A 13,553-nucleotide genomic window follows, 5' to 3' on the forward strand; every position below is an offset into this window, starting at 1 on the left:
AGTAGGCAAGGGATGGGGCCTGTCAGGGGTTCCCCCATGATCCCTTCCCCCCTCCTCTAGCCCCCATTCCCCCACCCCCTACTTACTGGCTCCAAGTCCAGCTGCAGGTCTCTGCTGCAGTGGGTGGGGACTGGATGAAACACTGAAGCTCTCCAAATCTTTTCTGAAGATTTGGAGAGCTTCAAACTGATTCGGACATTGTAACTGGTCTTGATTCGATTCGGATTCAGAGATTCGGCCACTGAATTGGGCCAAATCTCCTCTGAATTGAATCACCACCTGAAGCTTCACACAGCCCTAGTCAGCAGATGATTCTGAAGAATGTATCCACCTAAGTGAGTATGTCTAGCACCATTAATAACTTTCATTTTCTTTTGAGTCCAATGACTTCATGTACCTCACTATCCCCACACCTCTACCTCAGCAGCACTCTGGGCACCAGTGTAATCAGAGTCCATTCCAGGCTACCTTGGATATCCAGGCTGGAACTTCTATTACTTCACTTGCAGTGGTAAGTGGAACTACACTTGCTCTTCTGGGCCCAACCAGAATGAGCTCTGATTGTAACCTCAGGGAAGAGAAGAGCCTAAGTTACACTGTTTGCCCACTTATGGCAGGACACCAGGCACAGTGTCTGCTGCCCATGCAAAGGCAGAAATAAACTCTTTAGCGTGTAAGGTCTATTTTGAGAAAATTGTCCTAATAAACTTTCCTAGTATTATTAAGGCTGTGCCGTTCCTCCCTCAATCCCCTCTCTCTTCTGTGCTGTTCCAGGGCAGGCTCAGTTGCTCACTCACTTTGCATGCACAGTCCATCAGTGCAGTTTTTGGAGTCCAGCAGCACCCCACTGCAGTCCTTGCCTCCATTCCTTGGGGATGGAGCAGCACATTCCCTGCTCCTCCAGTGGGTGCACTCTGTACTGCAGGCTGACCACTTGCTCCACTCTGTCCAGGCTCCATCTACTGCATTCCAGGGAAGAGTCACACAAAGACACACATACAAAGAAAAAATGACCCATTAAAGATGGGGAAAGGAAAGAGCATAGGATTACAAGATGCAGAAGCATCTGGGCTTCTCATATCTTCACAGACAACAAGCCAGAGAAACTTCTGGAGGAAGCCTCAGCAACAGCACAATCTCTGAATTCAGAGATTAGGAAATGAAAGTTTAACTTGGTTTTAACAACCCAAGTCATGGAGAGTTGGAAATTTATCTCATGGGTGGCTTGTTTTCTAGATGGTAGGGCAAAGTAATACTTCAGGCTCACTTGGAGATGGGAAACCTTGGACCCTTGAAACAGAACAGCCATGCATGTAACATGTACAGCTGCTCTGACCTCTGGGACCTTCCATTTTCAGAGAGCATAGTAAGAGTGTTCACTAGGCAAAAGATGCCACATGGTAAATGGAAGACGGCTGTTCTGAGACACCGTCCATCTGACCTCTTACAGCCCTGCCTCTACAACACTGCATCTCTGCTAGGTCCTCAGGAGCACTAGAGGCCTTGCTGACCTGGGAAATCCAAGAAGGGGAGGCACTTATCATATTTCCAGCTGGTCTCAGACTGCTGCACGAGTCATTCTTTACCTGGGCACATTGTGGTACAGGCAGTTTTCTGAAAGGCTTGTCCCTCACAGATGGAACCACCATTGAGAGGAGCTGGGTTGGTGCAGGTACGGGTACGTTTCTGCCAGCCACGGCCACAGCGGTTGTTGCAAGCTGACCATTCTGACCAAATGGACCAGCCACCATTCACTGTGAACAGAAAAGATAGCAAAAATGCCACTCTGAGGGTTTTAAAGCCTAGAATCCAAGAATAACCCACCTCAATCCATTCACTTTCATTCTTTCTCACCTGGCAAACACAGCCTGAAACAGATAAAGCTGCTGCTGGAGAAAACTCTACAGCTACATGAATGTACCAGACTGGGCCACCACACGCAAGGTAACAGTTGTACCTAGCTCTTTTGCTGCTCCATAGACTAAACCACACCAGTCAGCAGTCAACCACTGGGCTCCTTCAATCTTACTCAAATCAGTGACAACAGTCTCCTATAAATCAACAACCTCCATCTCTGTTATCACCACAACATCTGAATACCATCCAACTACACCTTGCTTTTGTTGAAAAGGGCAAATTGTTTCACACCACAGAGTAGTTGCACTGGCTTATGTCAGCTGAAGAGACATCACAGGATTTTGCACTTCACAAATATTTTCACCTTGGAGAACTTTTCAGAAAAACAGAATGGAAAACAGTACCTATTTTGCTCTGGGAAGTAAGTAGGACCTGATCTGCACATTTGAGTTGGGCCTTTTTTCTTTGATTTAGATTCATTGAGATTTGCAAAACCAGGGTTTACTTTTGGTTTCACAAACCCCAAATTCCAAGTAAATTTCAGCCAAATCCAGCTTTGCCTTTGCCTTCCCTGAGAAACTCTTAGATTTGCTCAAATAGCAGCCCATCCTCATTTGAACCAAGACTAGGAACCAGGGGAAGTTTTTTTATCTTGTTTCAGGTTTGCCTACAGAAGCCCTCATAACAAACTGATACTGGTACAAGCTAATGGAGATTCTCTTTCACCTCAGGCAGTAGCAACAGAGATCTCCCTGCCTGGAATAATTTATCTCCCTCATATTATGCATATACTTCAGCTGATGACTTACAGGATTTATATGAATACAGCCACAAGTAGTAACACAAGATGCTCCTTGGCTTGCAGAAACACAATATAGCTAAAAGAAAGGGTCAGTACCATAGACAATGACGGTGGCTGTGGTGCTTCGGCGTTTGGCTACAATGTTCTTGGCTATGCAGGTGTAGTTGGCAGTGTCTGAAAGCCTGGCCTGCTTGATTATGAGGTGATGATCAACTGTTATCAGGAAGTTGGTGTCTTGAGTGGTGTCAATTATATCCTCATTCCTCAGCCACTCCACCTAAACAGAAAGGAGGACAGAGAGAGAGGAGCGAGAGGAGGAGGTAAAGGACAAAGAAAGTGGTGGAATGTTGGAAAAGTTAGAAAAAGAGAGGAAAGACAAATAATATGCTAATATGACGGTAGAGAGTAACTGAGGCAAAGGACAAAAGGTGACTGGTTTGTACAAGGCCTTGTTTTGGTAGGAAAGTTCATGTTGATCTTCCTAGTTCCCTATTGCTTCCTTTTTACCTGCAATGTTTAAACAAGCCATCTCTTGCCTTTCTTCTCCCAGATCAGTACTACAAAGGGTTAAAGGTAGATCAGCGTGTACCAGAGAGAGGGGTGGACTGAACAGGTGTTGAGGTTAAGTGTGTTATTAGATGTCAGAATAACAGATCCACTGCCCAAAATAAACAGTTCTGCTGAATAATGAAAGCTGACGGCCTCAAAGTGAGGCCATTCATCACAGCTCCAATCCATCTGCAAGGATGTGGCTAATCTCTCTCTTGTCCTCTCTCCCAAACTGGAACTCAGCTGACAAACTGCTGAGGGGCTAGCAATCCCAGCTGGAAGGAGAGCACTATTGCAGGGACAAGCGTGGGAAGATGTGTGCTTGAAGCCAGGGGCTAAGAAGAGTTTAGGAGATATAGCAGGTTTCCATGGATTTAACAGCAGGGCATGACAATGAGCCTGCCAGGCTGGTTGGCATTTTCATGATCAGCCTTTGCTGATGCCATAGATGTGTCCAGGCAAGGAGGGAAAGAACTGGGGGGAGGATGGTGCAGTTACCAATTGCCAGTCAATTCCTTGATTTTCTATCTAAAGGCACGCAAAAATTCATAGCAGAAAAAGGTATTGGGAAGTAAGATCCTGAACACAAACCTGCCTATCTGCTAAAAATGACAAGATACCAGGTAGTTCAGGAAGCTTTTTAAAACTTAATCCAGTTACTTCCTACTTGAGATGTAAGTAGCCAATGTATTTGCAGCATTCACAGGTGTTCTCAGATACAAACACAGTACAAGGTCAAGAACCAGAGTATCCTAGGCTGCCTTGAAGGTGCAGCAAATATGCACATCCCCCACTGCTGTGGCCACACCTCCTCTTCTGCCAGTGCTGCTCTCCAGGAGAAGGAGATGGAGCCTGTCCTACTGCTGGTGGGAAGACTCAATAGAAAAAAAGTTTTCTGCTGCTGAGGGGCCCCTGGCAAGGTTGGCATCAATATAAAATTCTGTCTATGCAGGGCAAAACCATCCCAAGTGATGACAGGATGGAAGGGGCTATCTGTTGTAAGTGTATGATAATGCAAATAGAGATTTTCTTGTAGGAGTAAAACAAGTCCCAGTATGCTGGCACTGCCTACCTAGCATGCCCCTTTGGACTGGCTCTGTAATTGAGGATTTAGGAGAGAAAGCCCTGCTTACCTCTGCTGGTGGTACTCCCTCAGGAGGACGGCACTGCAGAAGCACCTCGTGTTCCAGTGGGACTTCTTTTCCTAAAGGCTCCTGGTCAAAGTTCTTCCTCAAGTCTAAAAAGCATAAATGAGTGCCAAGCATCAGCAACCAATGACAGGCATGAAGCAACTCATGTGACATTAAGGGAACCCTATATATTCTGGCCAACAGGGAAAGAAAACTATCTGGAAATCATTTGAAACATGGGCTGACCAGAACACTCAGGACTCTAACTTGTTTCATCCCACTACTTCTTTAGATTTTTCTGGGTATCACTAGCACCTGTGTCATCTTCATCAACCACCTACCTTGCCCTTTGTGCTCTAGCTTGTCCTTGGCAATGTAAAAATCCGCTGTTTCTTAAATGTATGCTTGTCTTCTGGATGGAAATATATTTCAGCAGAAAGAGGCCAGTTCTGACACTGCATGTCTCAGAACACAGGCCAACATCTGCTCACCCACGGATAAGGCAAGTTTTCATATGCTTTTCCATTCCTAAAATAAAAACTCATAATCCTTGCCCTAATTTAACTGCTCTAAGTAGGCAGCAGGGGGAATGGCAATATGTATCTGCCTAGAATTCATTTTCTTTTTCATAGCTAACCAAAATATCCATCCAAAATTTAGCAATCTGTATCTCACAAGGGGGCACTGTTTGCTACTCAGATGCTCTAGTGGAAAGGAAGACTGTTTTTGGCAGCATGTTTTAGAATACAATGACCCAAGAGTGACAGGCAGCTCTATTACCATTTGCACTGAAGTTATGAATTAGGTCTCCTTGGTTCTATTTAATACCCCTGAGGTTCTCAGATGTATGCTACCCTACACCTGTTACTGCAACCCAAGGACTAGATTTTTCAAAGATACTGAGAGACCAATAACTCCTTGGAGCTGCCAACTCCTAAACACCTAACTACTTCAAACAGGTGCCTACATGAGAGCTGAATTATTTTGAATATCTGACCTTATGCCTTTTCTTTTAAACCCAACACACAGAATAAAAATGCATGTATCTTACAGGTGAGATATGTCATTATTATATGTCTTGTATGTTAAATTTACAGTCCATACAATTGTACTGTAGGTCACATAGAATCTAATATGAAATTGACCACTTTCAGCTATTATAGTGCTCATACCAATTTACTATCAGAAATATGCTACCCATGGACACAGTTCTCCCATTATTGAGTAGCATCTTATTTCAGCAACAATCCCCTTGATATCATCAGGGCTAGTTGCATTGTAAGGAATTACTCTTCATAAGTAAGAACAGACATCTCTTCACATCACACAAAATTGCAAAAGGAAGAAGACAAGCAACCTATTGCAGTGTTCAGCTGAGCAAAGTTTACTGCACACTCCTGGGTGAAGCTCTTCTGTAGAGAGAAATCTCTCCCTTCCTTTATCACTAGGTGGTGCCCTACCCTGCAGGATGCCTTCCAACCAGCATTAGTACAATTACAACTAAATGCAGTTCCAGCCCAATTTTCCTGCCCTGCTTTTTCAGGATACATAATGAACCCAGGATCATTGACACAATTATTTCAAGAGACTCAGTGAGGACCATTAGTAAATGTCACCAAACTGGCATCCATTTATGAAGGTAGACAACAGAACACGGCTATTCCATTAGAGCTGTAGCCTCAAAGCAAACAGACACCCATTTTTTTCTGAAGCAATGGTTCTCCGCTGTCAACTGATAGCAGGAAGTTTCACCCTGTCTTAAAGCGGTCTTGTAGGCTTACAGTGTCTCAATTACTGTAGTAAGAGAGGAAACAGCTGCTACAGGTAGGAGTTGCATAAAACTTTCCATCTTAACTTCTCCTTGCTTTTTGGTCTTGCCCCTAAATTTCTGGAAGGAAGGAAGACCGCACCATGCCTGCACATAGAGCTGGTGCTGCTACCTAGGTGAAAGCACACTGGAGATCAAACCCTACGGAGGGTCACTGTAGGGGTGTGCAGGAAGGAGGTTCACCAAGATGCATCCCTGGAAGTTTAGGCAACAGGCACCTTCCCCATCTCTTTCTCAGCTGTGCAGCTCCTATGGAACATAGCAAAGGGGCAACCTGGACACAAGACAACCATAAGGCACAGTTAAACTGGGATATCATATTAACTTCTGATATTTCAGCAGGAGTGTTCTAAGGTAACACTTCTCTAGTCACTGAACAACTCTTCCCCTGGCAAGGCTGTAGCTCCTACACTGGAATGTACTGTGTCTCCAACATTTTTCTTGTTGAGGGAATCACTATGAACATCCTTTGGATGGCAGGCTAAGCCAGTGTTAGAGAATTCCTGTCCTCAGAATGCATGATCCATTTGGTTGGTAAGGAATGTAAGACTTACATTTGCTGAATCAGAAAAAAACAACTCTATGTTTGAAGTGTTAACTGCAGGGACATTAAATATAATGAAGCCCTCTGTAAATGCTAAATATGTTGAAAAGGCTGTACAAACATTTACTAATTAATTACCACAATCTGCTAGTGAGAGTTGCATTATCCACATTTAGCAGGAGGAACAGTGAGGTCCGAAGATGTTAAGCAACTCACCCAGGGGTCACACAGTGGGTCAATGGCAGAGCTGAAAATAGTCCTGTTAGCAGTTTCTGGCCCTAATCTGTGCTGTGACAATACTGACTCCCTATATGAATCTCAGCAAGCATGACTGAAGCAGTGGAGTGGGGGTGCATGGCTCTGGCACTCTGCGTAGAACCAAATGGTGCATTAAATTGGAGTGGAATTGACATCCATCTCAGTGGACATCATGGGCAAGCTGTACATTGAGGCATACCCTGTGGAAAAGGGGGAGTCACAGGCATATGCTAGTAAGTAATCACCAGATTCCAGGATGAGTGAGGAGAGGCTGCAGCCTTGAATGTGATGGCTGGAAGAGCAGAGGGAACTGCTACTAGCTTAATTAAAAATAGCAAAACAGTAGAGATTGCCAAATTTATACACATGTTAAGAACTCCTCACCATCTAAAACACTAGGGCTGAGGAGAAAGATTTCCCATTTAGAGTCTGGAGATGGACTGGTAAGGAGAAGTCTGTGCCAGATACGGGGCCAGCAATACTTAAATAGTTTGTGTGGTGACTGCGAGTGTCACACCTACATGCTATACGGACGTAGGCCCTTCGGCTTTTTGTGGTCCCAGCAGAACTCCACGCCACGCACTGGCACCAGTAGTCTTCTAAACCAAAGAGCTCCTCCACCTGCTGCCGAGAGACCTCGATCTGGACCTCCCTTACGAGCATCCCTAGAAGGAGAGAAAGCAGCAAAGAGTTATCGAGGGGGCAAGGACAAAAAGCCTGTGTGTAGAAACTTTATGAAATCTACCTATACAGAAGCAGATTGTATGAGTGCAGACACACACAAACACACACAGAGGAGAATTATGGGTGAAAAAGGGAGACTTATGAGGCGATGTAAAGCCTCAGTATAAAAAGCCTTACCAAGCCTCTGGAGGTAATTTTTCACTAGTTTTCATGGACCATATACATTGTATGGCACCCTTAATCAAAATGGTGCAGCTGACAGAGAGAGCAGCCAGCCCTCTTCAGGAGTGGTTTCTCTCCTTTCTCTCTCTGAAATCACTTTTCCCTCTTTTTCCCCATGTCCAATTTCTCTTCAGCCACAGATGAGCTTTAAAGGTAACACTATGTCTGTGGGTTGGCTATACTTATTTTCTTTCCAGTTGCCATGTAGGAGGATTTAAGAAAAATCTTAACGTTTAAGGAAAAAAAAAAAGAAGTTGAATGCCCTGGAATCTTATCCCCTACCACCTTCACTATTAAATTTGGAAGAGCCCTGAAGTCATCACATTTACTTTTCACCACTGATTCTTGCACACATCTTTTTGCATTTCACTGGGCCCAGGCCATGGAAGTAGACTATCAATTCATGTTTCTAGACTGATTCCTCCTGGCTTTCATAAATGAGCATGACGGCCAATCTCCTGGCCAATACAAGGGAATTAGACAGGAACCGGCAGAGCTAAAAGAATAAAGTGCTACAACTTGAGCTGGAAGCAACACCCTATAGCGGAAGGTATAGCACCTCATCGTCACTGTAGCTCAGCACATGTAACATGCCAGTGGAAGGTTTAAATCCAAACAAAACACTCTTTTCACTGGATTTTTTCTATAACAAAATCTACAAACATTTCTATTAATCTTGCTGAGGGTCCTGGGAAAGCCTCATTTTTGCAGAGACTAAATGTGGCTAAATTAGGCTGACATCATCACTTCTGTCTAGCTGACACCTGGACAGACTAACGTTCCAACGACAAACATGCTACCATGGCACCCAGCAAGGAAAGCCTGAAGATACGATAGGTTTGGAAATAAATGATGGGACCACTGATATTTGATAGTGAAAGTAAGTGGCAAGAACAATGAGTCAGCTCTTCAGAATGTGGTGGAGGGAAGCAGCAGTTGCTTGAGAGGAGGCAGTAAAGAAGAGAGAAGTGGGTTCTGTCTTTAAGCTGAGAAATGCAATCTGTCCAATTTGAATGGGGTCATGGCAAGCAGTCAAGTGGGTCAACTGGGGAATAGAAGGAGACTTCCTGTTTACATAAATTTGCCATAACCAGCTGGACTGCTTTTAGTCATTCGAGGGCAATGATTGACCTATAGCAATCACCTATAGGAATGATTTGCAGTTAGGGTACCGTGAGCTCCTTTTGATGGTGCTTCAGAGTGTCACACAATATTATCACTGTCAGGATTGCAAACACCTATGCATGATTTACAAGGTAAACCCAGAGATTTCAAATAGGAATCCACAGGATCAAAAACGTTCTGACGTTGTGGTCTTTCAGAGTTCTCTGCAACAGAATTGCTCTAGTATTTTTCCACAGTCAAAAATGAAGTGAAAGCTAAGGGCTGGCATTTTCCAGGATGTGCCCTGAGTCTAACAAAGGGGTGGACACTGACCTATATAGGAAGTCACCATCAGGATTTAGATGTTTACTTTTTAAGCACCAGTTAGTATCTAGAGGGGTTGTGGAATCTGTTTAATTGCCTGACAATCCCAAGCAGAGCAACTTTTTTAATGCAAACCCTATCACATATGTATCATATTAAAATAGTTGAAAGGTAATTTTAGTGGAGGAAACATGTTGAAGAAACAAAACAGCCAGTCAATGATTTCTAATTTTCAAAGCATATCACATATGAATCTCAATATGAACTGAGGAATATGCTTCATTTAAAACATGGAGCACAATTTTTGAAAACAACTGCCTGTCCCCATTTTAATATATTTCTACTTCATGGACAGAGTCAGATGGAAACCTACAGAAATGTATAGCTATTTGCAAAGTCTACACTATAAAGGATAAAGGGTTACCCTACTATTTTAACCTGGTCAGTGAGTTCAAAGCCATGTACAGATGTATTTTTAATGAAAATTATGGTTAATTTATTTCTATCCATGCAATAAAAATACTTTCTTTTTACCCTCTTTATACAGAAAAAATGAAATATCTAAAGCAAACCAGTATAATTTAGAATATTAAAACATAAATCTCCATGTTAAAGAAAAAGAAACAAAAAGGAAGATTCGGATTTTTAAAAGGTGAATGCCAAAATTATTGGGTGCTCAACTTCATATACTTTAAAAGGTTCTGATTTGATTTGATTGATCACAAGACAGATGATCAGAATCCTTAAAGGTGTCACAGACTGGGAACCCAAAAAGAGAGATTCACAAAAGGACCTAGCCACTTTTGAAAATCCTGGCTGAAAAGTTTAGCTGGCCATATAAAGATAATCTACATAATTAAACTGCCATGTTAGCTTTTTAAACAATCAAGATGAAAATAACACATCAAGGGCTAAGAGGAGTTTATGAATTTTAGGACAGGCAAGTTAAAACTCATTTGTCTGGTTCCCCATGGCCACTGAAGTGGCTGGTCACGTTCTAACGTGTGCTTTTACAGATGTTACCTATATATCAGACTGAGATATTCACCCTCTGACTTGGATTATTTTGGTTTCTTCTACATGAAATGTTTTGAATCAGATACAGCCAGAATGTTAGAAATCATTTTATTCAATACACATCATCAAAAGGTTATTTTTTAAAGACACGCATCTTACCTTTTTAGCCAAGGACACACTGTTGAAGAAACTGAATGCTTAAATATATAAGTTTGTAACTGGCAATTTTACAACTCCTACTATACTTTGTAGGTGTTCTAACTAGAAGTAGCAGACAACCAATGTACATACTGTTAGTATAGTATGCCATTTTGGCTGCAGATTCTTTTGTTGAAGTGGCTGATATACCAGCTGTGAATATTTTTTTAATAAGCATACAACACAGTCTCTTTTTTTACAGATAGATTTAGTTTTTCACTCAGAGCTGCAATTCAACTTTTTGGTCTTATTTGAAGAATACAGCATTTTCTCACCAAATTTACAGTATGTGCTTTGTGAGTGAAGATTGAACTCTGGCAGGTAGATAAGCTGGCAGAGAGAGGCTCTGTGAAAGAGACTAGATGGAATTAGTTTTGCCAGGGGAAGATGGTTAAACATCTGGTAAACTAGATCTGCATGTAGTCTGTTAAGGGCATTTGTTCTAGATAAATGCTTGCCTTTGAAGTAGGCTATTTGGTCACTAATTCTGATAGACTTTTTTTTAGAATAGAATGGCCAGATGTCAGACCTGCTGAGGTGAACCAGGTAGGTACAAACAGGACTTATCTGTGAGTAAAAGAATCATAGGATTCAATTTCAAGTAAGATGCAAAGAGAGGCCTAAGAACCAGAGATGGGGTATTTGGAGAAATCATTACTCAGAGATGCAGTTTGTCAGGTGTGATGATTTGGATACATCCATCTTATGAAATCCATTTGGTATTGGGTTCTCTCTCTGTGTATTTGCAGCAAACCACAATCACCACTTTAAATATGGGATCTTTGAACAAAGAAATGGTGACTGCAGAGGGTAAACCAGTTTGTCAAGTCTGAACTTCACAGGGAGGTAACTAAGCAATGGATCACTTGGTGGTGGACTTTGATCACCTTGCCAGGCTGACAAGGACTCACCTGACAAAGAGAGACTCAAAAAACCTCAAAAGTACATAAAAGAGCTTGGTCAGGGAAGAAGAACTTAGATGGTCCTTTAACTGCAGGACCATCCCAAAGACACTGGGTACAGAAGTGGGAGGAGATGGACAAACATCTTATAGTTCACTGGAGAAACCATGTGCAGGAAGATGGACTCAGGATTATTTTAAGAAACTCTGACCTAAATCCCTTAGAGCTGCCTAATTCTTGTGCTAGATAAAGTAAGGAATTGGTAGTTTTTAGAACACTTATAAAGCCTATGTATTTCCTTCAACTGTCCCATGTCCTGGAAGAAGTTACCTCTAAACTCAGGGCATCTACAAGACTGGAATTCTGGGAGTTGGTGGCCGAAGCTCCGGCAAAGAGATTGGGTGCATTTATGTGCACGTGCATGTGCATGTGCAGAGGGTCTCAGGTTGTTGAGCTCCTAGGTCCAGTTTCTCTAAAGGGGTAACAAAGAGAGAGGCTGTACCTATCTGTGATAGAGAAGGCAAGGAAATAACCAGTGTTTCAGCCTACTAAAAGCATAGGAAGCTTAAAAGCCCAGAGTCCTAGTATGCTGGAACCCAAACTCAGCAGCCTGGTGTCATCCAGCTGTAGGAAGTTTACAAGGGCTGTGACAACCAGGAACTGTGACAAGCTGCAGTAAAAATGTTTGTGACTTCATTGTGTGTTGGGAGTGTTTTTGTTGTGCTAAACAGAGTCTCATTCCTTCCATCAGGACAGAATCCACTGGCAGTCACCATCTTATTACATTAGAACAAATTCTTGTTGTTTAACTATAGCATGTCTATTAAGCAACTGCCCAAGTTTTCAGGTGAAGATCTTACACATTTTTGCTTATGAAGCCTTTCTTGAACTTAATGAACACAGGAATTGCAGTAGACAACCAGTGTTTATTTTCTACAGTATGAGGATTTTCAATTCTGAGCAAAGACCCATAGTGGATATATAAATGCTAGGAAGTGCTGCAAGTTAATTACAGATAAAAGATGTGTAGTGACCAAAGCATTAGCTGCTCCACAACACTGCATATAGCCACATGCACTGTTTGCTTTTTGAAGGGTTTGCTCTGCTACCGCATCTGATCCAGTATAAAATTCTTGCATTTTACCATACTCTTTTGGACTGCCCTCAACCACTAACACGCATGAATCATACCAGGCATTTGGCTCTTTTAGCTGCTGCAGTGGTGGCACAGCTGGGATTACAGTACTACATGGCAACTAGACTCCTGGGAATTTAAAGCTTCTTTACATCCTGAGTTCATTTGATATTCATGCTGGTAACTTTTATTCTAATAAAGTAATTTAGTCTTCATGTGCATTTTACATAGACCTTTGCAGAAGTTCAACAGTGCAGCACAGACTTATTTAATGGAAACTTTAATTACAGGTAGACATTCGTTCAAGATAGAAAAATATCTGAACACAGCAAACAAAAGAATGAACGAACAGCTCAGGAGACAAGAAATATTTTTCCTTTCTGAAATCACTTATCGCTAACAAAACGATGACAACATCACTTCATCACCACACCTTTTCCTGGTAATCACCAACTACAGAGATAGCTGCCATATGTGAACCCAGAAGGAAACAATAACCTGGGAGGGACTGAAAAGGCTGATTTGTGAGGCACCTATCTTGAGGGCAGCCATCCATCCCTAAACTTGCACAACAACCTTAATTTTCATGGGTTTGACCAGCAACTTGCAAACTCGGCTCACATAGCAAGTAGAGTCCTCAATATATGTATTTATTAGGAAATCTAGAAGATAAGGTCTAAGAGTCTAGAAATTCTCTGGAAAAGAAAAATGCAGGAAAGAACCTTTGGGATTTTATGCGGAATTGCTCAAATGTCAGTTAAACACAGACTTTCTTTTACTGAATGGCTGTGGAGAAGCAGGCCAACGAGAACTTACAGAATGAAGTCAACTCAGAGTTAAGACTAGGGAAGAAAAAGTTATGGACAATAAAAAGTCTAGATTGAAATACTATGCTATAAGTCAAAGGGACATGGGCAGTCAGGAAGGCCAACCATACCTTGTCATGCATCCACAGATGCATCTCAAGCAGGTCCAAAGAGGTGATCCTCCCCCTCTATG

At 42.3% G+C, this 13,553-nt stretch overlaps 1 protein-coding gene across 1 annotated transcript in view; it reads right to left on the reverse strand.

The window, feature by feature from the left end:
• UNC5B (unc-5 netrin receptor B) overlaps positions 1-13,553 on the reverse strand; it is a gene marked incomplete at its 5' end in the record, with an annotated part of 149,550 nt that overhangs the window by 22,465 nt on the left and 113,532 nt on the right. Inside the window, 5 exons of the mRNA XM_019538644.1 lie at positions 798-962; positions 1,587-1,754; positions 2,756-2,936; positions 4,342-4,445; positions 7,490-7,633. Coding sequence (XP_019394189.1) covers positions 798-962; positions 1,587-1,754; positions 2,756-2,936; positions 4,342-4,445; positions 7,490-7,633 — 762 coding nt within the window. The remainder of the gene's footprint in view (positions 1-797; positions 963-1,586; positions 1,755-2,755; positions 2,937-4,341; positions 4,446-7,489; positions 7,634-13,553) is intronic.

The sequence above is a fragment of the Crocodylus porosus genome, unplaced genomic scaffold (assembly GCF_001723895.1).
Source record: "Crocodylus porosus isolate Cpor-Errol unplaced genomic scaffold, CroPor_comp1, whole genome shotgun sequence".
Lineage (NCBI taxonomy): Eukaryota > Metazoa > Chordata > Crocodylia > Crocodylidae > Crocodylus > Crocodylus porosus.